General features: G+C 45.3%; 10 protein-coding genes across 10 annotated transcripts; 7 read left to right on the top strand and 3 right to left on the bottom strand.

Moving 5' to 3' along the window:
* The first annotated feature begins 659 nt into the window (after positions 1-659).
* On the top strand, positions 660-1,252 carry F5147DRAFT_719788 (uncharacterized protein). The gene is given in 6 exon segments (XM_041438781.1): positions 660-799; positions 885-963; positions 1,111-1,170; positions 1,195-1,198; positions 1,212-1,214; positions 1,236-1,252. The coding sequence occupies 2 exon segments, from the start codon at positions 679-681 to the stop codon at positions 959-961; spliced, it is 198 nt and encodes a 65-aa protein (XP_041287445.1). The 5' UTR covers positions 660-678; the 3' UTR covers positions 962-963; positions 1,111-1,170; positions 1,195-1,198; positions 1,212-1,214; positions 1,236-1,252.
* A 171-nt stretch (positions 1,253-1,423) lies between these two features.
* Positions 1,424-2,275, top strand: F5147DRAFT_719783 (uncharacterized protein). Its single transcript, XM_041438780.1, has 4 exons — positions 1,424-1,837; positions 1,887-1,899; positions 1,925-1,953; positions 2,004-2,275. The coding sequence occupies exons 1-4, from the start codon at positions 1,691-1,693 to the stop codon at positions 2,034-2,036; spliced, it is 222 nt and encodes a 73-aa protein (XP_041287444.1). The 5' UTR covers positions 1,424-1,690; the 3' UTR covers positions 2,037-2,275.
* Positions 2,276-4,124: 1,849 nt separating this feature from the next.
* On the top strand, positions 4,125-5,177 carry F5147DRAFT_585157 (uncharacterized protein; the record flags this gene model as incomplete). Its single annotated transcript, XM_041431842.1, has 2 exons — positions 4,125-4,444; positions 5,105-5,177. Coding segments are annotated over 2 exons (393 nt in total), but the record flags the coding sequence as incomplete, so codon positions are not given.
* A 2,355-nt stretch (positions 5,178-7,532) lies between these two features.
* Positions 7,533-8,943, bottom strand: F5147DRAFT_779054 (uncharacterized protein; the record flags this gene model as incomplete). Its single annotated transcript, XM_041442240.1, has 2 exons — positions 7,533-8,082; positions 8,912-8,943. 2 exons carry the CDS (start codon positions 8,941-8,943, stop codon positions 7,533-7,535), a joined length of 582 nt encoding a protein of 193 aa, XP_041287442.1.
* Positions 8,944-12,313: 3,370 nt separating this feature from the next.
* Positions 12,314-13,720, top strand: F5147DRAFT_747828 (uncharacterized protein; the record flags this gene model as incomplete). Its single annotated transcript, XM_041439986.1, has 5 exons — positions 12,314-12,317; positions 12,881-13,244; positions 13,354-13,435; positions 13,457-13,477; positions 13,529-13,720. 5 exons carry the CDS (start codon positions 12,314-12,316, stop codon positions 13,718-13,720), a joined length of 663 nt encoding a protein of 220 aa, XP_041287441.1.
* Positions 13,721-13,843: 123 nt separating this feature from the next.
* On the top strand, positions 13,844-14,029 carry F5147DRAFT_585159 (uncharacterized protein; the record flags this gene model as incomplete). The annotated part of the gene is made up of 1 exon (XM_041431843.1): positions 13,844-14,029. One exon carries the CDS (start codon positions 13,844-13,846, stop codon positions 14,027-14,029), a length of 186 nt encoding a protein of 61 aa, XP_041287440.1.
* A 30-nt stretch (positions 14,030-14,059) lies between these two features.
* Positions 14,060-14,498, top strand: F5147DRAFT_585136 (uncharacterized protein; the record flags this gene model as incomplete). Its single annotated transcript, XM_041431840.1, has 2 exons — positions 14,060-14,251; positions 14,304-14,498. Coding segments are annotated over 2 exons (387 nt in total), but the record flags the coding sequence as incomplete, so codon positions are not given.
* Positions 14,499-14,507: 9 nt separating this feature from the next.
* On the top strand, positions 14,508-15,146 carry F5147DRAFT_585092 (uncharacterized protein; the record flags this gene model as incomplete). Its single annotated transcript, XM_041431835.1, has 3 exons — positions 14,508-14,573; positions 14,628-14,841; positions 14,908-15,146. Coding segments are annotated over 3 exons (519 nt in total), but the record flags the coding sequence as incomplete, so codon positions are not given.
* A 4,970-nt stretch (positions 15,147-20,116) lies between these two features.
* Positions 20,117-21,658, bottom strand: F5147DRAFT_657205 (uncharacterized protein; the record flags this gene model as incomplete). The annotated part of the gene is made up of 10 exons (XM_041434237.1): positions 20,117-20,148; positions 20,604-20,639; positions 20,797-20,856; positions 20,964-20,997; positions 21,103-21,116; positions 21,175-21,241; positions 21,370-21,384; positions 21,441-21,460; positions 21,500-21,532; positions 21,586-21,658. The coding sequence occupies 10 exons, from the start codon at positions 21,656-21,658 to the stop codon at positions 20,117-20,119; spliced, it is 384 nt and encodes a 127-aa protein (XP_041287437.1).
* Positions 21,659-22,982: 1,324 nt separating this feature from the next.
* Positions 22,983-25,018, bottom strand: F5147DRAFT_779052 (uncharacterized protein; the record flags this gene model as incomplete). The annotated part of the gene is made up of 5 exons (XM_041442239.1): positions 22,983-23,962; positions 23,993-24,299; positions 24,348-24,401; positions 24,457-24,681; positions 24,731-25,018. The coding sequence occupies 5 exons, from the start codon at positions 25,016-25,018 to the stop codon at positions 22,983-22,985; spliced, it is 1,854 nt and encodes a 617-aa protein (XP_041287436.1).
* Positions 25,019-25,572: the final 554 nt, after the last annotated feature.

Raw genomic sequence — 25,572 nt, 5'->3', positions numbered from 1 at the left:
CCAGTGAAAACTGGACTTTTTGAAATCTACTAACTTGAAGGTAGCAGCCGCGCGGATTCTACCTACCTTACGTGATTGTGACTGACTGTGACGCCGTGCAGGATAAGTGTGTAAATGAATTCGGCATTGAGCCAACCGCTGTAAGCCGCTGATGGTTGTGCTTCTAACGCTGGGTCAGATGGGATGCGTTGCATGATGTGCCGGGCGAATTTGGAGGTCTTTTTAGCAAGAGTGATTGAGCTGTTGACAGGAGGAAAAGAACAAGAGGAAGAATAACGTCGTTTGAGGACGACTGAGACGAGAAAGATGCGTCGTCGCAGTACGAAGGCAAAGGTTCGTACTGCTTCCGACACTCAGGCTTGCGCAAAGACCTACCTCTCGTACCTCGTTACATAATCATAGAGTCTCAAACCATCTCAAATAACTGGTTACGAGTCTAGTTGGAAATGCGAATAAATATCCAGCAGTTCCACACCTGCCAACAGACCGTCTTCTTCAAGTGCTGGCGATATCCATGGGGTTTCACGCGGTGCTGGCATTAATTGTAGATATGCGTTCATTTGGAGGCACATCCACGTAGTAACAAGAATTCCATTCAAGAACGATATAAAACCCAGCCGTCTTCCTCCTATTGCCTTCAGAATTACCTGATCACATACACACGGCGAGTCACAAACAATGCGTTTCTCCTCTGCATTTGTCCTCGCTGTCAATATTGTCGCTTTAGCATCATCAATCTCTGCCATGCCCACTACCGGTGACGCAGCTAGCGCAAACACGTGTTTCAGGGTTTGCACTTCTGACTCACAATGCGGCAATCCAGAATGCAGTTGGAATCAATGCGTGAGCATCAATATTTTCCCGGACTTGATGACATGACTCACCTGCATGGCAGATCCTGTTGTTTTTCTGTGTAGTGAGTCGTATTTTTGCTTTCACGTCGGCGGAGTATGGCTATTGACACTGGCGCGCGAGTTACCAGTGATTTGTAGAGTTGCTCAACGCACATCAGGAAAAAATGGGTCCACTCACAGCTCTTTGTATATTGGAATTGGCATGAAATTTTCATGAAATATATATAGGTAATGTTCAGACTAAGATAAGACGCACGAAGATACTATCAAGGGGCGTGCAGATCAGTCCACAGCGCAGCCTCACACCGACGGGCTGAAAGTTGCAACGTTGAAGATCAAATATAAGTATGTATGCGCACGATGTACCCAATGAAAACGCACCTAGATCCTGCATATTTTACAGCTATCTAGTCCCATTTTCAACAACGTTCGACAAGATCCAGATAGGCATGTGGCATATTTTGAAATCTACTAAAACAGATGTAAATATACGCAAAGCTACTCGGGCTTAGGCATCACTACCGCAACTTGTCGCACCACTAACGCAACACTGCCACACCGAAACATACATTCAACGCTCATTTCCGACAACTACTGTAATCATACACAAGATAATTGACCTAGCAGTATTACTTGTCGAACTCAACAACTATGCACCTCTCAGACATGCCTTTGACATCAGCAAACTACCGTTTTCGGCAACAGAGTCCCAGGACACTCTGACTCGACGACTTGGAGTCTACCACGATCATTGCTAATGTTCCCGCGCGGGTCAGTATCAGTACAACTGTTCTCGAAGCACAACTTCAAGCCGAGCACTCTCGTTTCTTTTTCCAATGGCCGTAGTGCTAGACTCGACTGCTCATCGATGTTATCTTTGGTTTCTACTTGTTGGTTTTTGTGGGACCACCTCACATTTTTGGTTTCCTAAGCGCGGGTCGCAGCTTCACTTCTCAGCAACGTTCAAACCGCTTGACAGGCTTGTATGATACTATGTATCAAGCGAGCTTCCATCAAACTTCTTTCTGCCAGAGAACAAGATTCCGTAGAGCGCATTCAATCCGTTTCAGGCAATCGTAAATATTACGACCGGGAGAAGGTAAGTAATGATTAGCATAAATGACCGCGGCTACTCAACGTGACGAGAAGGCCTGGATTGTTTTGAGCTGCGGTCCGTCATAGATGTTATCCGGAATACGTTCTTTTGGCCTTTGCTCAGAGTTTCCGGTGCAGGGCAATTCGTTCCAAAGCACCGTGATCCTTGTCGACAGCCATAATTGCTCCTTCAAGTTGAACTAAAGCTTGAAGGTAGTGCAGATTGCCTCTACATTCCCATTGAACGTTCCTCTCTGTCTGTCTTCTGATCTGGAACTAGTCCATCTTACGTTCAACATCAGCTAACGTCAATGCCTTTATGTTTATTGAATCATGTTCAAGAGCATTGCTGATGACGTGGTGCAACCAGGCGAGATACTTCGATATCGTTAATAACTTACTTCTGCCAGTTATAATCGATTTGGTAATTGCCGACTCACGAACGTCGATGCATTGTGAACCTGCATACTCAAATCTTGACGAAGGAAGAGTCAAAGGTTCCATGGACAAAGCTTACAGCTGGTATATCATAAATATCTTCGATCGTTCCGGGTCGTATGATTGAACATGATGCACAACTTGGCCTGTCAAGCATCAACGAGAAGCATTCATTTGATTCATTGCAAACAATTCAGTTGATCAAATTTTGAAGGCTGGAAATACTCACCTAATAACATTCCGGAAAATAATGAGCGAGGATGTATAAAAGCAAGGGGGAAAAGTGAGAGAAACCCATCCTCCCTAACGTACCTGTCTCGTCAACGTTTCAACCTTGGCTGCACCCCCATCGATGTCAACGCTTGAGCAGCGGATTATCATGACATAGGGTTGTCGGTGCTCAGTGAAAAAATATACTATACCATACTTTTATTGACGTTGTTGTACCCTTCTTCCTGTACACTCATCAGCAGAAATGTCATTATATCTGCATTTTTTACCTACAGAACCTGTTGCTGTTTCATCAGGAAAACCCCAACTTACTTAATCTTACTTAATCAACTTAGCCACATTTGTTTCCTCTCTCGTGCATCATCCACCTAGTAAATTTTGTATTTTTTTAGTGTAACCTGTAACAAAATATGTATGTTAATATGACTGAACAACTTTTTCCTGAATATATCAAATTTGAATTTCTGGCAAAGTAGGCTAAGTCACTAAGTATGGCTCAAGTCTGTTTAAGGCAAGCTTAAGTAAGTTGGGGTTTTCCTGATGTTCCTTTTATTCATGATTCATCCTGGTTCCCCAATACATTTCATAGCAAACTGGTCAACATTAGTCGCACCTTATACACATTCAAGATTTATTGTTCATCAAAAGCTTCCATGCACTTCAGTTGACTTTCGAAAGACGTTGATCACCTTCGTGATTCAGCCCCAGTGAAAATCGACAATATTTAGGTAGATATGTGTAGATAGCAGGCAACATAGCTAAACAAAACTATATAAATCTAATTGAATCGAGATAGCAAAGATGCATAATCGCAAAAAAAAATGCAAAGTTCAAATTTTTCAAAATCACAAAGTTGACTTTGCAGTTTGAGTAAATGTTTGCAAATTACAGTTTGCAAATTTCAACATTGCACCTTCACTTGAAGACGGCACCAACATATATGTCTGTGACTGCGCTTCCTGCCTTCTCAAAAATGTAGGTAAGCCCAAGCAGGTACACCGAAACACCTACTTCAAACACAACCGGCAGAATTGCTGTACATTCATTTCCTACTTCTGTTCTCAGCAGCCCACGACCTCCAACTCCTGTAGCAACCGGACCCTCTTCAAGTAAACACCCTCTGGATGTGCCTGACAACATTCCCGACCACGACTTTGCACCAGAGGTTGATGGTCACAGCCAAGACTATGGTAAGCTTATTCTTCATACTATGATCATGATCAAAACTAATGGTATTACATAGATCTAGATACACATGAGCATACAGACAATCTAGATCACAATGTGCCCAAGGCATCCGACAACCATCAAGTTCTGGAGCCTAATTTCGAGGACACTAGTACAGGGCGTGAGGAAGCAGAGGAAGCAGAGGAAGCAGGCCTTGAGGCAGAGAATCTCGAGGGCATGCATCGGGATAGGGACCCCGATCATGATCGTGATGAAGCAGATATTCCTCCTGCGCAGACAATGAGTTGGACCAATGAGGACTTAGAAGAATTGCACCGTATGGCACGACCCGGAGATGCACAGGACGTGATGGCTTTCATAAACGCATTACGACAATCATCACTTGATGACATACACTCCCAATTATCGCCAGACACATTAGATAGGCTTCGAAATCCTCCCCACGCACTCCCAGATACCACAGATCCCAACCTCATACAATCCTTGAAAATTTATTTTGCTGATACGACTATCAAACAGTATAATTCTATTCGTGATGCTACTATTGAACGGTACCCTGACGATGACATATACAGCTACTATTGTGTGAAGCAAGCTGTTGCTGAACTTAGTGGTGTCGTGCTGATCATAAATGACATGTGCTGTTACAGTCTACTGCAACATCTACAGGAGCCCCCGCCCTGCTAGACTCCCAATGCGGTGGCACGCCGCCAGCACCTAGAAAGACAGCGGTCTGGACCGCTGCGACACTGCCCCTGGCCTAGAAGGCCTTGTACCTGAACCTCTGAGGCTGTACGCCTCATGGACACCCTAGATTGGCACATGTTGATTGTTGCTGCCTCATGAAGACCCAGAGCACCTCTTGGCGCCTCACGCTTGATCAGAGGTTAAGCCTCATGTATCTTATCTTGCCTCATGATTGACTTCATGTACCGCTATCCTTGATAGCATAGATCTGCAGATATACTAATAGATACAGACTGAGCTTAAACCCTTGTATATTGACATATATAAGTAGACATATTATTGTATTAGTTCTTTACTTTAATCTACTAGGTAGATCCCCAGAACTTGGTCTTTAGCTTGTCTAATCCACTTGCTTCATTGAACACCTCACTGCACTTCTAAGTCGCTCCCCACGCCTTAGCTGTATTCTTGCTAGACCTTCATCTCGATGAGGCGCTGCCCTTACCGAGATAGATGGAGAGACCTCTCGACATTCCATCGACCTGTAAGAAGACCTCGACACGCTTCGCACAACGGTCCATTCAGACCAGTGTTGAGAAGACTTATCCTAGTCGTAACATGTGCATCAATACATGCCTCGCTTTTACTGGTCCATATGCCGACCTTGATCATTGTTCTAGATGTGGAGAAGATCGATGGGATCCCAAAAAAAGCACGCCTCAGAAGAAGATACCTTGTCGAACATTTGACACTTTTCCAGTTGGTCCACAGCTCCAGGCCCTATGGCATCATCCAAACCAAGCAGAGAAGATGCCCTGGCGTGATCAGCGCACCAAGGAGATTCTAGAAGAGATCGGGATGACTGATGGGAGTCCCAGCATCTATGAAGATGTTCTTCATGGCAAGGAGTATCTTGATGCCTGCCAATCTGGGAAAATTAAAGAAGGCGACCCCGTACTCATGTTCTCGATTGATGGGGCGCAACTGTATGAATCCAAGCAGTCAGACTGCTGGATCTATATCTGGGTATTGTTTGATCACTCCCTGGATCAACGCTATCAAAAAAAGTATGTCCTCCCTGGCGGCATAATTCCTGGTCCCAAAAAACCCAAAAACCTCGACTTGTTCATATTCCCTGGACTCCACCATTTATGCGCAATCCAGGCCAAGGGCCTTGCAATCTGGGATGGCGCACTTAACAGATTGTTTACCTCCAACCCTTTCCTTTTCATCGCGACTGCAGATGGCCCTGGAATGGCATTTCTCACCGGTCTCGTTGGACATCATGGCAAAATGGGCTGCAGACTCTACTGTGGGCTTCCTGGCCGACATAAACTAGGTGCTCCCACTTACTATCCTGTACTTCGCCAGCCGGTTGGTAACTACGATCACCCTGATATTCTCATCCATCAATTACCCCCCGCTGGATCATTCAATTACGAGGCAAATCTCCGTCGCATTGTCTCCTGCAGAAATGCTGCAGAATATGAACTTGCGCGCCTGGAAACAGGCATCACCAAGCCAAGCATCTTCTGCAGTTTTAATTCTGATCACATTCTCCCAGTTACGCACTCATTTGGCTCAGACATTATGCATGTAGCTGCCATCAACGCTGGAGATCTCTTGATACCACTCTGGAGAGGGACATTTAGAGCCAACCCAACAGATGATAAAGCCACATGGTGCTGGGCTGTGCTCACTAAGGACACTTGGAAGAAGCATGCATTGAGTATCGCTGATGCAACTCCATACTTGCCAGGTTCATTTGATTGCCCCCCTCGAAACCCTGCAGAAAAAATCCATAGCGGGTACAAGGCTTGGGAGTGGCTTCTGTATCTTTATGGTATGGCACCTGCTACACTCTTCAGCATCCTCCCTGATTCCTACTGGACGAACTTTTGTCACCTTGCGTGAGGTTTACGCCTAATGCAGCAATACCACATCTCCTGATCAGAACTTCTTGATGGCCATCAGCACCTTCTGGACTTCGCCGACGATTTCGAAGAAATCTATTATCAGCGCTGCAATGATCAACTTCATTTCATTCGCCCATGGATTCATTCCCTCACTCATATTGGCCCTGAGACAGTCAACAAAGGCCCTCTGATCTGCTCATCCCAGTGGATGATGGAGAGGACAATCAGTAATCTCGGGCAAGAATTCCACCTTCATAACTCATCTGTCTATGCCAACCTTTCTCAATGTGCCATCTGACGCTGTCAAGTTAATGCAATCAAGGCTATTATTCCAACCATAGAACCATCTAGTAATACTCCCCCAAAAGGATCGCTGGATCTCGGACAAGGGTATCTATTACTCTGTTGAAGGGAGTGATCAGCCCATCTAGTCTGTCCTTGTGAATCTGACGCAATCCTTCATTACTTGGCCACCAATGGCATCCATGTTCCTTTTGCTCCTCCCGTCACTAGATGGGCTTGACTACGTCTTCCTAACGGACAAGTTGCATGATCGGCCTGGAAGGAAAACGGGATGTCAAAGCAACCCAGGATGGCATGGAATGTAAAGGTAAGTTTTTTGATCGATCAATCGAGTATCTATATTCATTTCTGAATCAAAGTTATTCATTGATGGTCACACAAGCATCGCTGAGGTCTACTTCTACTTTAATATGACAATTCATGATCAGTCGAAGACATTCGCGCTCATATCAGAATTCGATTGACCACACCCAGAACTCCTTGAACAGTCTTTTCAAACGGTCTTCGCATGTCATCATCACGGTGACAATTCACTACGACTAATTGAGGTATCTACTATACAAGCAGTAGTAGCAATGGTTCCCCATCAATTCCCAGGAATTGATGGAACTCTGTTCTACCTGATAGAGCACTCAGGCCTGGACCTACTGACAATGGGTGGAGCTGAGGAACATATACCAGACAAGGAATGAAAGGTATGTCTCATTATGATCCCATCCCATCAGACAGAAGCTGATCCTGATCCCATCAAAGTGTTTTCATTAAGTGTTTTCATTTTGGGAGTCTCACATATGTACAATACATACAATACAATGCATTTCTAACTAATGTTCCTGAGTTGTTGCTTCATTGAATGTACTGCATGAAAGCTGGTGTCTGTTTTCGAACGATCATACCATTTTTCATCTTCTTCGCGCGAGACATACTTCCAATAGAGTGAATCAGGCCCTGGGGGACTTGGAGTGTCGAAGAAGCCCTTCTTTTTTGGAACTGGAGTTGCGCCCTTGATCTTGATCGGCGTGCTGAACTCAGGCTGGGGCGGGTTTTCGGGTTCACTCTCAGGCTCCATCACACTGCTCAGATCGTCGACGGGGATGGTAGGAGTAGGTATGGCAGGAGCAGCTCTCTTGGGTTCACTCTCGGGTTCCATCATGCTGCTCGGGTCATTGACGGGGAGGGTGGGAGTAGGTTTGGTAGGTGCAGATCTCTCAGGTTCACTCTCTGGCTCAGTCACGCTGCTTGGGTCGTTGACAGGGAGGGTGGGAGTAGGTATTGCAGGCTGGGACGGGTTTTTGTGTTCGCTCTCCGGCTCGGTCCTGCTGCTTGGGTCGTCGACGGGGAGGGTGGGAGTAGGTTTGGTAGGTGCAGATCTACTGAACTTGTATTAAAATGTAATAGAAATAAATAAAAACTTATTCTTGTTGTAATAAATCCCTTAGCCTCATCAGACGTGCCCTGAGAGGATCAGAAGTCCAATTGCTGGGATCCAGCAAGAAATCGTCCGACAAGGTCATAATGGGGGTACTAGAATGGGTGGAGTCATTGGAATTATTTGTATTGATGCTAGTAGATAAGATTAATAGATCTAGATCACTGTAGAGATACAACAATTGCTGGACACTACTCGAAGTAAGTGTTCAGCAATATATAAAAATGTGTTGTGGTCGTGCACAGCCTAGTCTGCTATACTTGCAAGACAAGTGCATTCAACCCGAGGGGCTTGCTGTTGGTATTAGAATAATCAGTTATATCAAAAGGAAGATAGTCCAAAGCGCGGGAAATGAAGTCCGAAGGTATAATTACGAGTCCGATGTCAAAAATGTCGGATCCGATGTTTTCGGGTTAGCGGGTTTTGTTGGGTTTGCATTGGGTTAGCGTTGGGAATATAGCGAATGTCGGGGATAGCGAATGGCAGGTTACTGTCTGATGTTTCAGATAAAGAAAGGATGATATTGCGGAATCCAACTAAGAACTACGAATATCGGATGACCTCCTCCTACTCAGAGGTAGAAAGGTAAAGTAAATAGGTAGGAGGTATGCGAAATATATAGTGTCTATGTAGAAATTCGGAGTGCTATAGGCGAATGTAGTAGCGCTGATTTTCGGGTCCGATGTCCTATGTAATAAGACATGATGTACTGCGGACATGTAATAACATGTTCTACAATGTTAGCGACATGAAAATGAATAACTGCGCACCTAGTGGGGATAGATACAACAGGACAAGACATAGGGAGGACAAATGCGCAGGAAAATATCGGGTCCGATGCGCGGGAACGTCGGGTCCATCGGAGTAGCGTCGGGTTTAGCGGATAAACATTGGATTGAGCGGGTTAGCGTCGGATTGAGCAGATGAGTGTCGGATAACATTGGGAAGTGATTCAGATGTTTGACATGTATCAGGAAATAGCTGGATATGAGCCTAGCACAAGCTCGAGTGTTACATCGCAAAGTAAAGACTCACCTGGTGTTACGCACTCAAATAGGTCTGTTACGCGGAGCCCTAAGAGGGGCATCATCCGCTAACAGTCGTTGACGTAACCGGAAGGATCCGGTATGGTGAGTGAGACTGGCGATAATGAGTCGGCAGTGATCACAGATGCACGTGTCACGTGACTTCTAAGACGGATGTCTGCGAAGTCACCAGGCTCAAAGTAAGGATGGTTTTGTCCGAACGATGAGTGTCGATCGAGGTAGACTTAGTCACAATGAGCAACTAAGAAAAGATACTAGAGACTGAGGCCAAAGGGGCGCTCAGAGGGAAGTATGTTCCAGGGAAGATTGAGTAGATTCAAGTTAGAGAATCTAGTACAGGGTGACCGACTACTTATACTAAGTGGAAAGGGTTGAGGGCTGGGTTACCGTACAGTAGGTAAGGGTAAAGGGGAAATGAGAATGGTATATGTACACTGGCAACACAGCCAGATTAGTGATGGATGGTCAAATGTGGAATGAGACTGAGAAACATTGGAATGATCCAATGGTAAGAATACAACATGCAGGAAGTGCAGTCAGAAGAGAACAAAAGGGGAAAGCCACATTGGTGGCATGAGTCAGACTGAGTCAGAGGTGTGGGACCACATTGGTGGTCGAGTCACAGGAGGAACGTGCATACACACGTGCATAGAGGAGGGCGATGCAAGGGACGGGAACAATCCCGAGGATCTGATCAACAGATAGTCAGTAAAGGAGGACGAGCCAGTAGATGGTGAGGGTGAGGATGAAGGGAAAATGATAGGGGGGCCACATGACCGATGTTACTTGTAACACCTGGTATCAGCCTGATAACCATCAAGGTCTGGATCTGATGATAGGTCCAGAAAATCCTGGATGGCTGGTGGTAGCATAACAGATGCATGGCAATAACCGAACTTGGTGAGTTTCTGGTGAGTTTCCTTTCTTGACTTCAACTCAAAGTGTCCCTCAACTCATACCATCATGTCACTGTCCCTCAACAACAGATACCCAAACTCCTTGGTCCCTCAGACTAATTCTCAACAATCATTATTACAATCATTTGATCCGAATGGGCCTGGCCAGATGTACTATTTGCATGAGCCGATGGTACTTTGAGAACTTAATGTGAGTCATTATATTAATTATAAAGACATGCTGAAGGCTCAGATACTGATATAAAACACATGGTGAGTCTTCTATGTATCAAGATTCTCTAGATTCTATACTCGATCACGATCTGTTGCCGTGCAAGGACTCCAACACCAATCTTGTTGCCCAACTCAAGCATCAACTTGTGGAGTCACAACACGCGATTGCCAGTCTCCAAGCGGATGTACGAAGGCTGGCGAGTAAAAATACAAGTCTCAATACTACCTGCCAGACCTTACAGTAAGTTGTATGCACATATATTCACCACCAAGTGACTATATGCACATACATTCCTTCATTTTTATTTCAATGATATCTAATTATGTGTCTTGTAGGAATATCATTGTTAATATCCAAGGTTCAGTGAGCTCAGTCGCATCGAGCTTGTCGTTATCTGTCGCTTCAAGCACTTCATCCGGCACCAATGGCAACGATGAACATAAGCCACCCCTCCTTCTCAACAGAACAATCGAAGAAGCCTGCAATCACAAGCTCAATCAGACCAAATTTCCATCAGTGAAGTCTTGGACCAAAAAGGAATGGCAGGAACAATACCCTCTGAGCACATCAGCTGTTCCTGGTTCCTCCTCGAAAAAATCAGCACGTGGATCCAGACGTTTGGCGCAAGGTATCAATGTGTCGACTTACCTCCAGGACAAGGATGGCATGCCTGTCTCAGCTCAGCATGCAAAGTCAATTCAGTCAACAATGTTGTCTTGCTTCCGCCAACTTCATACTCAAGGACTTGCACCGGAATCCATCGGCCAAGCTTCACTGGATGTCCTCAAATGGCTGGTTCACACGTTGCACAAGAACCATATTGAGCTTCGTCTTTGCACCGACAATTGGAATATCATGAAACTTTTGACCGACAACTACCCCCAATGGCACAAGTATCACACGAAAAAAAGAAGCAGTGACCACGTGAAGGCAGAGCAAGACTTAGAAGACGAGAGCATCACAGACTCGGCCCCAATTGCCACTCAGAAATGGAGATTGTCTGAACCCAACAATGAATGTGCTATCAAGCGATCACGCGTGGATTCCGATATCAGAGAAGAGGTTGATCTGGTAAGTTGTCTCTGCACTCGATCATGATCGATGCTCGCTAATTACATGGTTTACAGACCACATCATCAAGCAATAACATCATATGAGATCCTTCCCCCAACCGTGAACCTACACCTCCACCCAGTACCGACAAAGGAAAAGGGAAGGAAGTGATAGCTATAGAGGCAAGTATATGTATGTTGTATTGGAAGGGTCATTGTACTAACTACACACATTTCACATGTCTACAGATCAAAAACCCTCTGTGAGTCTATATCATTTCGTCAATGACACTATTGATGGTACACTGATCTAATCAATATAGTTCTAATCTTGCCTCCAAGCCTTGGCCCAGACCAATTCCATCGAAGATTCCTGCGAATTCGACTGTGACTTCAACTTTGACTTCTGAACTTAATCTTACCCCAATCCCATCCACCAATGACATCACACAGCATACACTACTCTCCATGCCAGAGGTTCCATCAACTGCCGATTCGACTTCACTTGATGTGAAAATGGAAGTCATCGCAGCGTCCCAGAGCACCGAGCAAACGAAGATCGCGATCAACAGCTCGAAGCCTGATACCATCAAGAAGCATCAGCCGAGTACCAAGCCAATGCATGTGAGTGCAAAGATCACTGCACGGTAAGTGATTCTATCATTATCAGGCCAATCAAAGCTAATTCTACGATTCATATGATGCAGGAACTTGTGTGCTTTGGATTGGCAATCAAACGGCCATCAAAAGGAACCTGCGACTGTCTTCACATCTTACTGGAACGGGTTATCTAAAGCCGACAAAGATGTGCGTCAATTTTGTTATATTGATGATATCTAGGGAATGACATGGGTACCAGGCACCTGCACAGGTCATGGGTGCGGGTACCTTGAGGGTACGGGTGCAGGTATCCACTTCAGGCACCTGTACCCATACCCTTATCATGGGTTTGTAAGCTAGTATCACTACATAAAAACATAAACCTCAATCAAAACCTCGAGTATCAAAACCTTGAGTCAATGACATCACCAGCCAGACACAAACTAGCTATCCATCACATCATGCAACCAACAATTCTCAAAAATGCTGCTAAATGTATCACCAAACTTACAGATAAAGCTAAGGCGGCAATAGATGAAAGGCTCGAGATGTCATCCAGAAAAAGAAAGAATGATGACAGTAATAGCAGAACAACACACACAACCCAAGAAGGCCAAATCAACCCAGGAACGCAACAATAGTATTGAGGAAGCACCTCATAAACTCCCAGCACCCTCTGAGCCTTGTGGCAGAACAGTTGTACAAGCACCTCCCAAAGTCCACCCTGCGCCCCACCGACAAGTCATGGTCCATTCTGAAGACGAAGATGATGCATCGAATGACAAGCCTATTGTAATCAGTGATAATGATCTTGAAGAAGCCAATGAAGTTGAAGAAGAGACTGCCGAGGATGAGCTCAGTGAGGGGCCAAGTTCGAGTTCTGAGTATAAGCTATTATTAATCACCACAGAACGATTAATAAAGGAGTGGAACTCACCAATATACACTTTTTTTGACCCCATTCCTGCCATTGAGACCATTAATGGCCGTCGTGCTCATGCATTTAAGTGCATGGCGAAGGGGTGCAAAGTCCGTATTTGTCGGTTCCTTGATAAGAAAGATGCACACTTGACAAGTAACATGCGCAAGCACATCAAATCTTGCTGGGGGGAAGGTGTATTGGAGGCTGCTTGTGAAGCAAAAAATACAGAGGAAGTACGAACCAAGATTGTCACCAGCATCCTATGTAATGGATCAATTACATCATCGTTTGAGCGGAAGGGAAAGGGAAAGGTCACGTACTCGCACAGGCAACATACTAGGACTGAAACGAAGTAGGTTTCTGAGCTTTATCTTCACACTAGTTAATGTACTATCTTGCAGGGCTGAGTTGGTCCGTTGGGTAGCAGAGAGCCTGCGGCCATTCAATATAGTCAAAGATAGAGGTTTTCAGTCGTTAATGAAGACTGGGAGACCTGAGTATTACATACCCTCCCCAAGGACAATCTCGCGTGATGTAAGACTGGTTTTTGCATGAACACGGAAGCAAATCGCTAAGATGTTGCAAGTTAGTCAAGTCTTATTCAAATAAATGACAAAAAAAAACTAATCTTACTAGGAATACGAAGGGCGAATGAACTTTACTACAGATGCATGGACGTCAGAGAACCACCGTGCATTTGTTGCAGTCGCAGTACATCTTGAGCATGAAGGTGTCCCCCTGAGTTTTCCATTAGATATTGTTGAAGTAGCAACAGTACGAAAATCACTTACATTGACAATAGTGCACATAATGATCCACTCACACTAGTCTCACACTGGAGAACAACTCGTGGCTGTCTTTGCAGATATGCTAAAGGAATTTGGCATATCAGAGAAGGTAACATTTTGAAACACTACAAAATAACTTACATGTTGATGTGTCAACAAATAGATGTTGAGCGTAACATGTGATAATGCATCGAACAACAATGTGATGGTCGATAAGCTTGCTGTCTTGGTGCCTGAGTTTGCAGGAGAAGCAAGCCACACTCGGTGTTTTTTGCACACCATCAATCTTGTTGCCAAGTCGCTGATACGTGAGTTCAATGTGTTGAAGAAAGATGTTGAGCGTGCCTGAGACAAGGATGCTCCTGAAGAGATTGATGACGATCTTGTTGAGCTGAGTGGTAACATTGAGACAGAAGATAGGGAGACGATATCCCAATATAACGAGGAAGTGTTGGAAGACGACCTGCAAGATAACGATAAAGGATGGGTGAATGAGGTAGACTTGTTGCGAAACACTGAATCTGCAGAACTACAAAAAAACATAAGGCCCATTAAGTTTGTTCTGCTCAAGGTGGGTTAGAATAGATACAACTCACCTGCGAACTGACAATATCTTTGTATAGCTGCGAAAACTCACCTACAAGCTTATCCACTCAACGACACTCCTTCTCCCAGCTTGGCACAGGATCCTTCGTGATCAACAGATGTCGGTAACCAACATGCCCCGCGATGTTTCGACCTGTTGGAACTTGACATACGACATGTTGGCATATGCCCTTGCACATCGGAAAGCAATTAACGCTGTTACACAGCAATGAGAGTTGGGTTTGCAACAGTTTGAACTTGCTGACAATGAATGGGAAATTGCCGGTCAACTTTATGACATATTGAAGGTGCATGTATTATTACATGTCTTACAATAAACTGATGACTCACCAGCAGCCAAGATTCTCAAGGACACCACCCTCTTCTTCTCCCGCTCAACTCCCAATCTTGCTACTGTCATCCCTGCAATGGATTTAATCGATGACCAGATGACAAAGTATTCTCGCGACACTAAATACTCACCATTGATTCATGCTGCAGTTCAGATCGCCAAGAAGACCCTCGACCGATACTATCAGATGATGGACAAGTCAGAGGTATATAGGATTGCCATGGGTATGTTCTGCTGTTCCACTCAATAATTACCAGATCCCTATGAACACTCACTATTGTTTTTTATAGTCCTACATCCTCGTCACAAATTGGCCTATTTCAAGTCCACTGGTTGGGAGGAAGATTGGGTCACCACAGCGGAAACTCTTGTGCGCGAGGAGTTTGAGCATGCCTACCAGGACATGGAGATCGAAGAGGACGACATTGACTCAATGGTGGTTAACAGTGCCACTAACCTGGTCACAGATACTTCGTGCGAGGTTGTTTTCTTTCAATCTACTTTGTTCTATTCACTAACTGTATTGTAGAATATTTTCGACGGCTTGTCAGCACTTGCACCACACAAATTGGCTGATTTAGCAAATGAGCTTGAGCATTACCTGAGTACTGATGTCGAGCATGTCGCTGATGCTATTGCATGGTGGCATGAGCGCCGGTCATCTTATCCTCGTCTTTCACGGATGGCACTTGACTACCTTACAATACCTGGTACGTCTAACTAGTCTGACTTTATTATAGATTCTTCTGACACTATCGGTAGCTACATCCGTGGATGTCAAACGTCTTTTTAGCCGCGGCAGGCTCTTACTCTCTCATGTTCGGTCACGTCTGTCCACACAGTCAACACGCGCCTTACTCTGCCTCAGTACTTGGAGCCATTTGAATTTCATCAAAACAGAAGATGTAATGAAAGTCTCTGCCTTGCCCGATGTTGATGAGAATGCTGAGGAGGTACTTGAGGATGGATGGGACAGTATTGACTTGGACTAACTTCGATATACTAGCTCTTCATTACATTTTGTTTTGTTTTTGAAATTTTAGTGTGCACCCGTGGGTGCGCTACCTGCATACCCTCCAGAAAACCCATACCCGCCATGCAGGTACGGGTGCGGGTGATGCTGCTGCCACCCACGGGTTTACCTGTGTCATTCCCTAATGATATCTATCTAATACTGTCTACCAGGTGTACAAGTGCAAAGCAACAGCTCAGGTGAGTTTGGCCCACCATCCTCTATTGTGTACTACACTAACAGTCTCATTTTATAGCTCAAGTCATGTGGGGTTGTTGGAACCGTTCACGACATGGATGAGGAGTAGTGTGACACGGGATGGCGGGATGGCAGCGCAGCGCGCAGTGGATACCCCCAGTGATAGCAATACCTAGCAATACCCCCCAAATAATAGCAATACCCCTCGATATTCTCATTTGATTGCATTAGCTGTGTATTGATAACATTTTTGATTCAAATTGAGCAACAATCCATATGTAAATGCCTATCTAAACACCTAAAGGCATTGAGAATTATATCTAAATGTTAGAAATCCGTCTCGATCTGTATCTTTTTATGTCTCGAAAAGCAACATTTTGTCGAGAGACCTCGAAACAGATCGATAAGAATCATGACTTAAATTTTTATTGACTTATATCTACACATATCTACCTAAATATTGTCGTTCTTCACTGGGATTCAGCAGTTAGACAGAGTGTCGGATCCAACTTGGCAAAAGAAAATTCAACTCAGCCACAACAGGCCACAACCACCGCGACTGAGATCATGTGCATCAGCTTTTCCGCACTGGGCCTGTGGAAGATTAGAGCCTGCAGTCAGCCTGAGGATGAAGACATCAACTGCGAGGGACATATGCACGCATTGCATAAGCCATGTTGATCTACTCTGCTAATGCCCTTTTATCTAATGCATGCACACGTCAACACTCGAAAAGAAACTGGTTTGGGTCTCTAGCCAATTCAATGGAGGAAATAGTTGAAGTCAGGGACAGGATCCACCCCGCATTAGGAACGACCACCCCCACCGACCCCAATGCGTGACATCAACATTCCGATAATCAACAGCTACTAGTTGGAAATGCGAATATTCAGCAGTTCTACACTTGCCAATAGACATTCTTCAAGTGCTGGCAATATCCATGGGGTTCCATGTGGTGCTGGCAGTTTGTAGATATAAATACATTTGAAGGCACATCCATGCAACAAGAATTCCAAAGAACAGTATAAAATCCAGCCATCTTCCTCTCATCGCCTTCAGAATTACCTGATCACATACACACGAGTCACAAACAATGCGTTTCTCCTCTACAATTGTCCTCACTGTCACTGTTGCTTTAGCATCATCAATCTCTGCCATGCCCACTACCGGTGATGCAGCTAGTGCAAACAAATGTGCCAAGGGTTGCTTTTCTAACTCACAATGCCGCAATCCAGAATGCAGATGGAATGAATGCGTGAGTATCAATATTTTCCCAGACTTGATGACATGACTCACCTGCATGGCAGGGCCTGTTGTTTTTCTGCATAGTGAGTCGTATCTTTGCTCATCGACGGAGTATGGCCATTGACACTGGCGCGCGAGTGACTAGTGATTTGTAGAGTTGATCAACGTACATCAGGAAAAAATGGGTCCACTTGCAGCTCTTTGCATATTGGAATTGACGTGAAATTCTTGTGAAATATAGGTAACATATGTTAGACTAAGATAAGATGCACAAAGATACTATCAAGGGGCAGTCCACAGCGCAGCCTCACATTGAAGGTGTGGTATAGACAGGCTTCAAGTTGAAGATCAAATATAAGCATGTATGCACACGATGGACCTAATAAAAATGCACCTAGATCCTGCAGCTATTTAGTCCCACTTTCAACAACGCTCAAGTCTCGACAAGATCCAAATAAGCATGCATTGGGCATGCAATATGATATCTGAACGGAAAAGCTACTTCAATACATATTTTTGTGAGCATCTTGAATGAACTATTGGATATCATTGAACTGTCTCGGCAGATCAAATATTCCTGGTACCATTAAGCCGCAGCCCGCAGCAGGAACACCAAACTGGGTCGAGGCAGCGACTTGTATTGGAACATCATCAGTACTAGCATGATGTGCCTATTTGGCCTGTTTAACTTACATACATGTTGGTCTTGTGTTGGTCTACTCGGTCTTGAGCTTGCTAATGGAAAAAGTGAGCGAGCATATCGTGAGAAAATGGAGTCGGAGACTACTAGGTGCATAGCTAGTGCCCAGTGCTACTTCACATAACTCCGCCAGTACTTACCAAGGTTGCTAGTCCACGAGTCATGTCGACACACTGATTGGATAGGAATCTCAACTATACTGCTGGAACATTCGTGTTTCACTCAAATTCTCCAAGTCATCTCCAAGTCTCCATATGAGTTAAAACCTCATTATTGGCACTGACATTACCGCGACCACATGGTTGCTCAATACTGGTTGCAGCTGTACATTAACTATTGGTATGCATGAGCAAGAATCCGTCACACTCATTATCAACGATTGATATGATAACAACGTGTCCAATGTACTCGTGTGCACATATACGAATGAGTGTTCTACAGGTGCATGTATTCTAGCCGATAATCAGAAACAGCTGTTCTGTTAACATCATGTTCATCCAGATCTTGTTGGCCATTTTCAGAAACAATCAGAGTCGAAAGTTGAAGTAGGGAGTTGTATGAAGGGCCTAGGTGTGTTTTCATTCAATGCCAATACTCATAAATATAATTGTACGACCTGTAGGCCCATATCCATCACAGCGATCCAGCATGAGCAAAGTCACTATGTGCCGTAGACTGATCTGTACGGCAAATAGTATTATCCCTGCACGTCTGATCTAGCATTTCCCAATCGAACGAAAACCACACCCACTCCACCGATGTTTTCCTGACAGCGCGTTGATCAACTCTAGAAATCACTAGTAACTCGCACGTGAGTACCAACAGCCATACTGCACCAATGCGAAAGCAAAAGATATAACTCACTATTGTGCAGAAAGGAAAGTACTGTCATGCAGGTGAGACATGTTATCAAATCCAAAAATTACTGATACTCATGCAAGTCCCATAAAGGCAGTCCTTGCATTGACTGCTATGCAAGCAAAACATGGAACAGTGCCCAGCACCAGCCTCAATTGGGGTGGCGGAGCTTGATGGCACCAAAGCAGTAGTGACGACGAGGACAATCACAAAAGAGAAACACATTGTGTGTGAGGATGTGATATGGGACAAATAAATCTGAAAGGTCAGTAGGAAGACGGCTTGCTTCTTTATGCTGAATATCGTTCCTTATGGAACCTATCCGCCGTTGATACACCAGAATCCCCTCAATAGCCTCGCATCTGACCATATAATATCTGCAATGCCAGCAGACTGTCTTTTGTCAATTTGGTGTGGATTCAACGAGTGGAACTCCCTCCACCGATGTGAACATCGAATCTTAGTACCCCCATACATCATGCATCACGCATCATGATTGAAATGAGGACATCTCGATCCCAGAATATCCACACTTTCTACCATTCAAACATGCAAATCCTATTTGTGCCAGCACAGTCATCATTCCCATATATCATATCAAATTTAATGATGGAATAAAATTGTGTATCACTAATGCTCGCTGTACCTCACACGTCTTTGCTGTGTGCAACCACGTTCTACCCAACACTGAGGATATCTCTAACATAGATAAGCACCAATAGCCGGCGGCTCAATGTGTCCACCCCGTTATAATGTGCTGTGTATTTGCAATGCATTTGTGTGCCCTCCTTTTCCCCACCTGCAAGGGACTCTTCCATTTTATTCCGCGACACTATCAGCCGTACATAGCTACTACCTGCACTTTCCATGGCTCAGTCCGAGTCAGCATCAATGAGATCAAACACTATTGGAAATACAACAATTAAAAACCACTGTATTCCATGTATCACGTTTTCTTTTCATCCTTACTGCACGAGTTGGACAACAAAACACAGACAATTTCCTTTGAGACTAGCTTACGCAACTGCTTTCAATGACTGCCAAGGTCTTGCTCTCTCACACAGTTCTGGATCTCAGAACTGATCTTTTTGCTCACAATCAACGATATACTGCATTGTTCCGTGTGTGCTTATTTTCAAAAGTGAATGAGGAGAAAGAGTGTGCAAATATAGTGTACAAATCTCTACTTTTGTAGTGGAATGACATGAGTGTACCAATAAAAGGTAACGACCGAAAATCACCGCTTGTCTTAAATAAATACCACGACGCATCTTCAACCAAATTTCTCCTCCCTCCAGGCCACTCTGCAAGTCCCTACACAGTACTGCTAGTTGATATCTGTATATGCTCCTGGAAGACAATTGAATTCATGCTAGTTTCTGCATCAGAGTTCACCACGAGTTTGGCGTGATGTTCTCGAATGCTAAGGATGAGGTGTGGTCCCAATACAAATATCTGCACGACCAATACAATTTTAAAAGCACCATCATGTGCTATCTGAGCTGCCATAGAATATTCCTACAGAAATGATGAGTAGTGGTTATAAGCAGATATAAGCGAAAGGTCAGTGAACCACGAATGATAGAGAGAGATTAGCGAGCTCAACGAAAGAGATGCCAATAAAGCTAACATGTATGGAACTTGAGCAGAAAAGATGGCCACATTCACATCACAAGCTCACCTTGCAAAATAAAGCACGTGAGATTTTATTAGCATTCTGAAACAGTCCTCAATGGTTGATCTTGTCGATGGGTTGAGTCGTCGCAGGTCACAGAAGTGTTTTACAGCAATCCAAACTGAAAGACACAGTGCGAGAGCCTCCCAAACAGTGTAGAGTGTCCAATATGTTATAGACAGAAGCTGGACATCGTCCCCTTCATATTCATACTCGCACATGTACATGCCAGAGAGTATCAATTCCTCTGGTGTTCGTCCAATTAGCTGTGTTCTTCAAGTCAACCAGCAAAGCTTACCCCCTACAATATGCTCGAGTATTATTGCCCCGATTACTGCACAGGTAATGATAACAGTCAGAAAGGTAATGACAAGGAAGATGAGCATCTTTCTAGATCCCTGATACATGGCATGCAAATGAGTAATCATGATGACTTACATCGTGTTTTAGTCAAGTCAATATCACAGAAATATTGCAGTTAGGGAACTCACTGCCCAACATGGCATATATAACCACATCTGTTCCATTCTGTGCGTAGTATGTGATATTGCCTGAAATACCCACTTAGTAAACACCCTCATACTAGTATAGAAAGTTCCAGCTCATACCTATCGAGTCATTATGTAGAGCCAAGTTCAATGGTCAGAATCTTACTCACCCCTAGAAATGAGTGTATTCATTGGATAGTAGGACTGAGATAATTATAGAATACTCACTACATCTGTCATGGGGACCAACAGCATATTTTATGTGTGCCACCGGTCAGAAGGGCTGAACACAGCACATATGAGACATACCCAAAATATTGGCACTGATTGTCAGAGATGAGCTATTAGCATAGTGTCAATTTTTTTGGCCTCGACACATACAGAGAATATGGTATTCCAATATAGCGTATCTAGAACATCGGGGTGTCAGCACAATTTTCCAACCACCCTATAGAACAACATGAGGTACGAACAGCCAAATACAGCACAATCATGAGAGATCAGTGTTGCGTCTATCGCGGATTCATTTTATTCTCCTGTTTTGCTTCTGATACTATCAGGACTCTTGTCACTCACCCATATCAGTTCAATCTATGACACCTTTCTTAGTGAGGTAGCTGCTATGGCAAAAATATCAACCTACATACCTCTTGTCCCAGTGTTAGTGCTGGAAATATGAGCGGTTTTCGAACACTACCTCACTCACCCCAATCGTACACCACCACGGTGCCGGCAGCAACTGCGAAACTGCAAGTCAACGTTAGAACTAGTAGACATCTTGATGCTACGAACCGATCCAATAGCTGGAAATAATATTTGAATTGATTACGGGCCACCAACTGGGATCATTTGAGACAACGGTCATATTTGAGGGATGAGCATCAGGGAGTGGGGGATGTTAGCAGTGTATAACGATACTTTCATGCTAGATATACCGCCGTTCAGCGCTTCCATTGCCAGAATCTGCATGATGGAAATGGATATTTGGTCCCACCTCAAGAGTCGGATTGGGTGAAGTAGTAAGGCCCAAGTATTGCGGTGCAAAACCAAGCAAAAAAAGTTAGTAAATTTGATTTGAAAACCAGTGTTTCATGGGCCACTAAGATCTAATATCTAATAAACCACAGTCATTGGTGCTGGAGCCCCTTCAGTGAATTCACTCGTATTAGACGGACAGCTGAGGGTGACAATGTAGCAATAGAGGCGGGCCAGCCCATGTGGGCCCATGGCAACAATTGTACCATGGTAGATGAGTGGGCTGCAAGGTGGTGTGTACCTGTTGCAAACAGATGGGCCGGTGGTATATAGTGTAGATGGTAGTATAGGAATGTACTATATAGGATATCTATGTGAATAGCAGTGAATGCAATGCATGATGGAGATGAGTGGGCCAGCCGAATGGTGTGCAATGTAAATGAGTGGGCCAGGGAGATGGGTATGATGGGGACGAGTGGGCCAGGGGTAGGGGTGCAATGGAGACAAGTGGGCCAAGGGTAGGAGTGCAATGGAGACAAGTGGGCCGGGGGTAAGGGTGCAATGGAGACAAGTGGGCCGGGGGTATGGGGTGCAATGGAGACGAATGGGCCGGTATGCGAAGTACAATGGAGACAAGTGGGCCGGGGGTACCGGGTGCAATGGAGACAGGTGGGCCTCATGATATTCCATCTGGTGGACAATGGAAATATTTGCCGGTATGGATGATACAGATGAGCCGGATGTCTGCTGTGTAATAGAGGTGAAGGTGAAATAGATGATACAGATGAGCCAGACGTCAGCTGTGTGATAGAGGTGAAGGTGAAATGGATGATACAGATGAGCCGGAAGTCCGCTGTGTGATAGAGTGAAATGGATGATACATATGAACCAGAAGAGCGTTGTGGGATGGAGGTGAAGGTGAAATGGATGATACAGATGAGCTGGACGTCCGCTGTGTGATAGAGGTGAAGGTGAAATGGATGATATAGATGAGCCGGACGTCCACTGTGTGATAGAGTGAAATGGATGATACATATGAGCCGCAAGAGCTTACAAGATGATGGAAATACCATCCGGTACAGCAACATTCTCACTACTGAAATGCAGGTTGTGCGATTATATGATGCATTATCTTCAACATTGAAAGCACCCAAGGTTGACAACACAATGTAGATGACTAGTACATACAAAAACATGAATGATATAGGCTAGTATTATGTCGGCCCATCACCAGAAGGCTTGCTTGGATACCTAGCGCTCACTGACCGACCTTGGTGTGATAGAGGTCCATATCGCGGGCGTGGCAAAGGAGCTGAGATGGACTGCGCATCAGCCGGCACATTTGATGGCCCAGCGACCGGGAGAATAGGAGATTGCACAGGTGGTGCACCAACCGGAGGAACAGATGGGCCGAATTCCCTCATGGTCAGTGATGGGATGATGGTGGAAGTGGATGGCACCCGGTTGTGCCTTGCGACCAGTGAGCCATCTGCAGTATCACCCAACATATCACCACCAGTCTGGGCACCCATCCAAGAGATATCCGGAGTGAACACATTGTTGGTCACAGTGCGAGCAAAAGCACTGATAGATGGGTTGTGGGCTGTCATGGGGGGTGGATTAAATGCTGGTGGAGTTGACGCTGTCGCTTGACTGGATCTTTGCTCCCTCAGATACCTAATAATGCCTCTTACTTCAGCTGTGCACTCAGCAAGAAGTCCCTTCTGCACACGCATATCCCGCCCTATGTCATCAATCTGCATGGACATGGCGCTATCAGATGCCTCGGCGATGTCCATGCAATGCTCCAAGCGATCATGCCGGATGTCAATTTCCACTCGATTGTGTGTGCACAGTTCCTCCATATCAATGCGAATTTGGGCCAACATGGCCTCCATCTGGTCATGAGAGAGAGGGTACTGGGTGGATTGACTGGGTCCGGAAGGAGTGACAGGGGAGGGCTGGTTGTAAACGACAGGTAACGGCGAAAACCGGATATCGTCCTCTGAGGCCATGGCCGGTGATGAAGGTTGCATCTCGTCATTGCCGGGCTCAATCCAATGATCAGGAGGGAAGTCGTTTGCAGATGCCAAAGGGGCCGGTTGTTGTATAGAACCACCGGCACCAACCATCTGGACATCATCAACGCTGTCCTCTTCCTCTTGGATAGGACTAGGGTGCTGGATATCCTTGCCTACAAGAATAAATTAGAATAGAAAGCAACCGGAAACAAAAGACTTGCCTTTCGCCTTGGATTTCCCACCCATCTTCTCTCCGGTGGCTTTGGACCGGATGGTCTTGGAGCGAGTGGCGACTGCGGCTGCAGGTGGTGCAGTGACAGTGATGGGGGTAATGGTGGTGGCAGAGGTAGTGTGTGCACTCTCTGTGTTAGTCTGGATGCATGCCATCTTCCACAGATAGCATAATGAGCAAGTCGAGGCGACATCGCCTTTCTTCATCAATCGGGGGCAACACTCAACATTCTTTGCCCGGCATCTGTCACAAGGCGGATGGGATTCATCAATGCGGGGCTATGGAGAATTAGTTTGGTAAAGCATGGTATGGACCGGAAGACACACCTGTTCTGGGACTTTGCCCTTCTTGCCAGTGGCCTTGCCCTTGGGCTGCATGGACTATTCAATAATGTTAGTGTTATATATCACCAGTGTTATGACAAGCAAATCCTACCAGTTTTTGTCGTTTCCCTGGTCTGACAATGGCCTGCATCCGGATGAGCAATAGACTGGCAAATGTAAAGAAAAATGAACTTGCCTTTGGCCTTCCTTGTGTATCATCATCCTCATCCTCCAATTCATCCTCTTCATTGTCCTGAATCACAAACTGCTGACTTGCCTTCGGTGCACTGCCCTTCTTTTTTGCAGGGATTACAGCCCTACGAGTTGATTTCCGGGGCTGCTTGTTGCATTAGTAATGTTGAATATCTCACAAGAAACAAACTCACCTCAACGTCTGGAAGATCATCCACATCGATCCCCTCGCCATCCTCATCGCCATCATCTTCTGGTGCCTTCCCCTTCCCCTTCCCCTTCCCCTTTGCCTTGTCATTGTCAGTAGTGTCAGTGTCAGACAAGATTTTCTTCAACTTTGGGGCAGGTTTCCGGGCCCAGTTGACCCGAGGCAAAGGGGGGCTAGTGCTGAGCCGGTGTTTCCGGTTTGTTGATGGCCCAGCTGCTGCTGTCCCACCGGGTGCTGCATCTTTGGGTATGTGAATGCTGATACGTGGCGCCATGGTACATGCGAAGGTGCAGAGGAAGGTACCGGTGCAGGTGCAGGCACAGATACCAGTGCAGGTGCAGGTGCAGGTACCGGTGTAGGACTTGTAGTCCTTGTAGCCTCGTAGAGGCTATTTTTGCAGTGTCCCTCAGGTCCTACCGCAGCGCATGCTATCATTACCATGGCGCGCTGTAGCACTCGAGCTCGCGCTAGGCTCGTATTCACTGATTTCCTGATACACGTTCAATGCCCGCTACTTTCCGATGTAACCCGCACAACCTGATGCAAACCCGACACTTTGACTAGCGGACCCGACGTTTCAGCCACATCGGACCCAATATTTTCCTGCACACTTGTCCTATCCGTGTCCTGTCCAGTCTTGCTAGCCCCACTAGGTGTGTAGTTGATTATTTCACACATTACTCATGTCGTAGCAAGCGCTATTACATGTTTTCCCATCATCCGCAGCGCCTCGTGTTAGTTTACATGTACTTCGGACCTGAAATCGTCGGCCACTACTTTCGCCTACGGCCTTCCGGATTTCTACGTACTTATATATATATTGGACTG

The sequence above is a fragment of the Suillus discolor genome (genome assembly GCF_016758755.1).
Source record: "Suillus discolor strain FC423 chromosome Unknown F5147scaffold_80, whole genome shotgun sequence".
NCBI lineage: Eukaryota > Fungi > Basidiomycota > Agaricomycetes > Boletales > Suillaceae > Suillus > Suillus discolor.
This window is presented reverse-complemented; position numbering and strand designations above follow the sequence as displayed.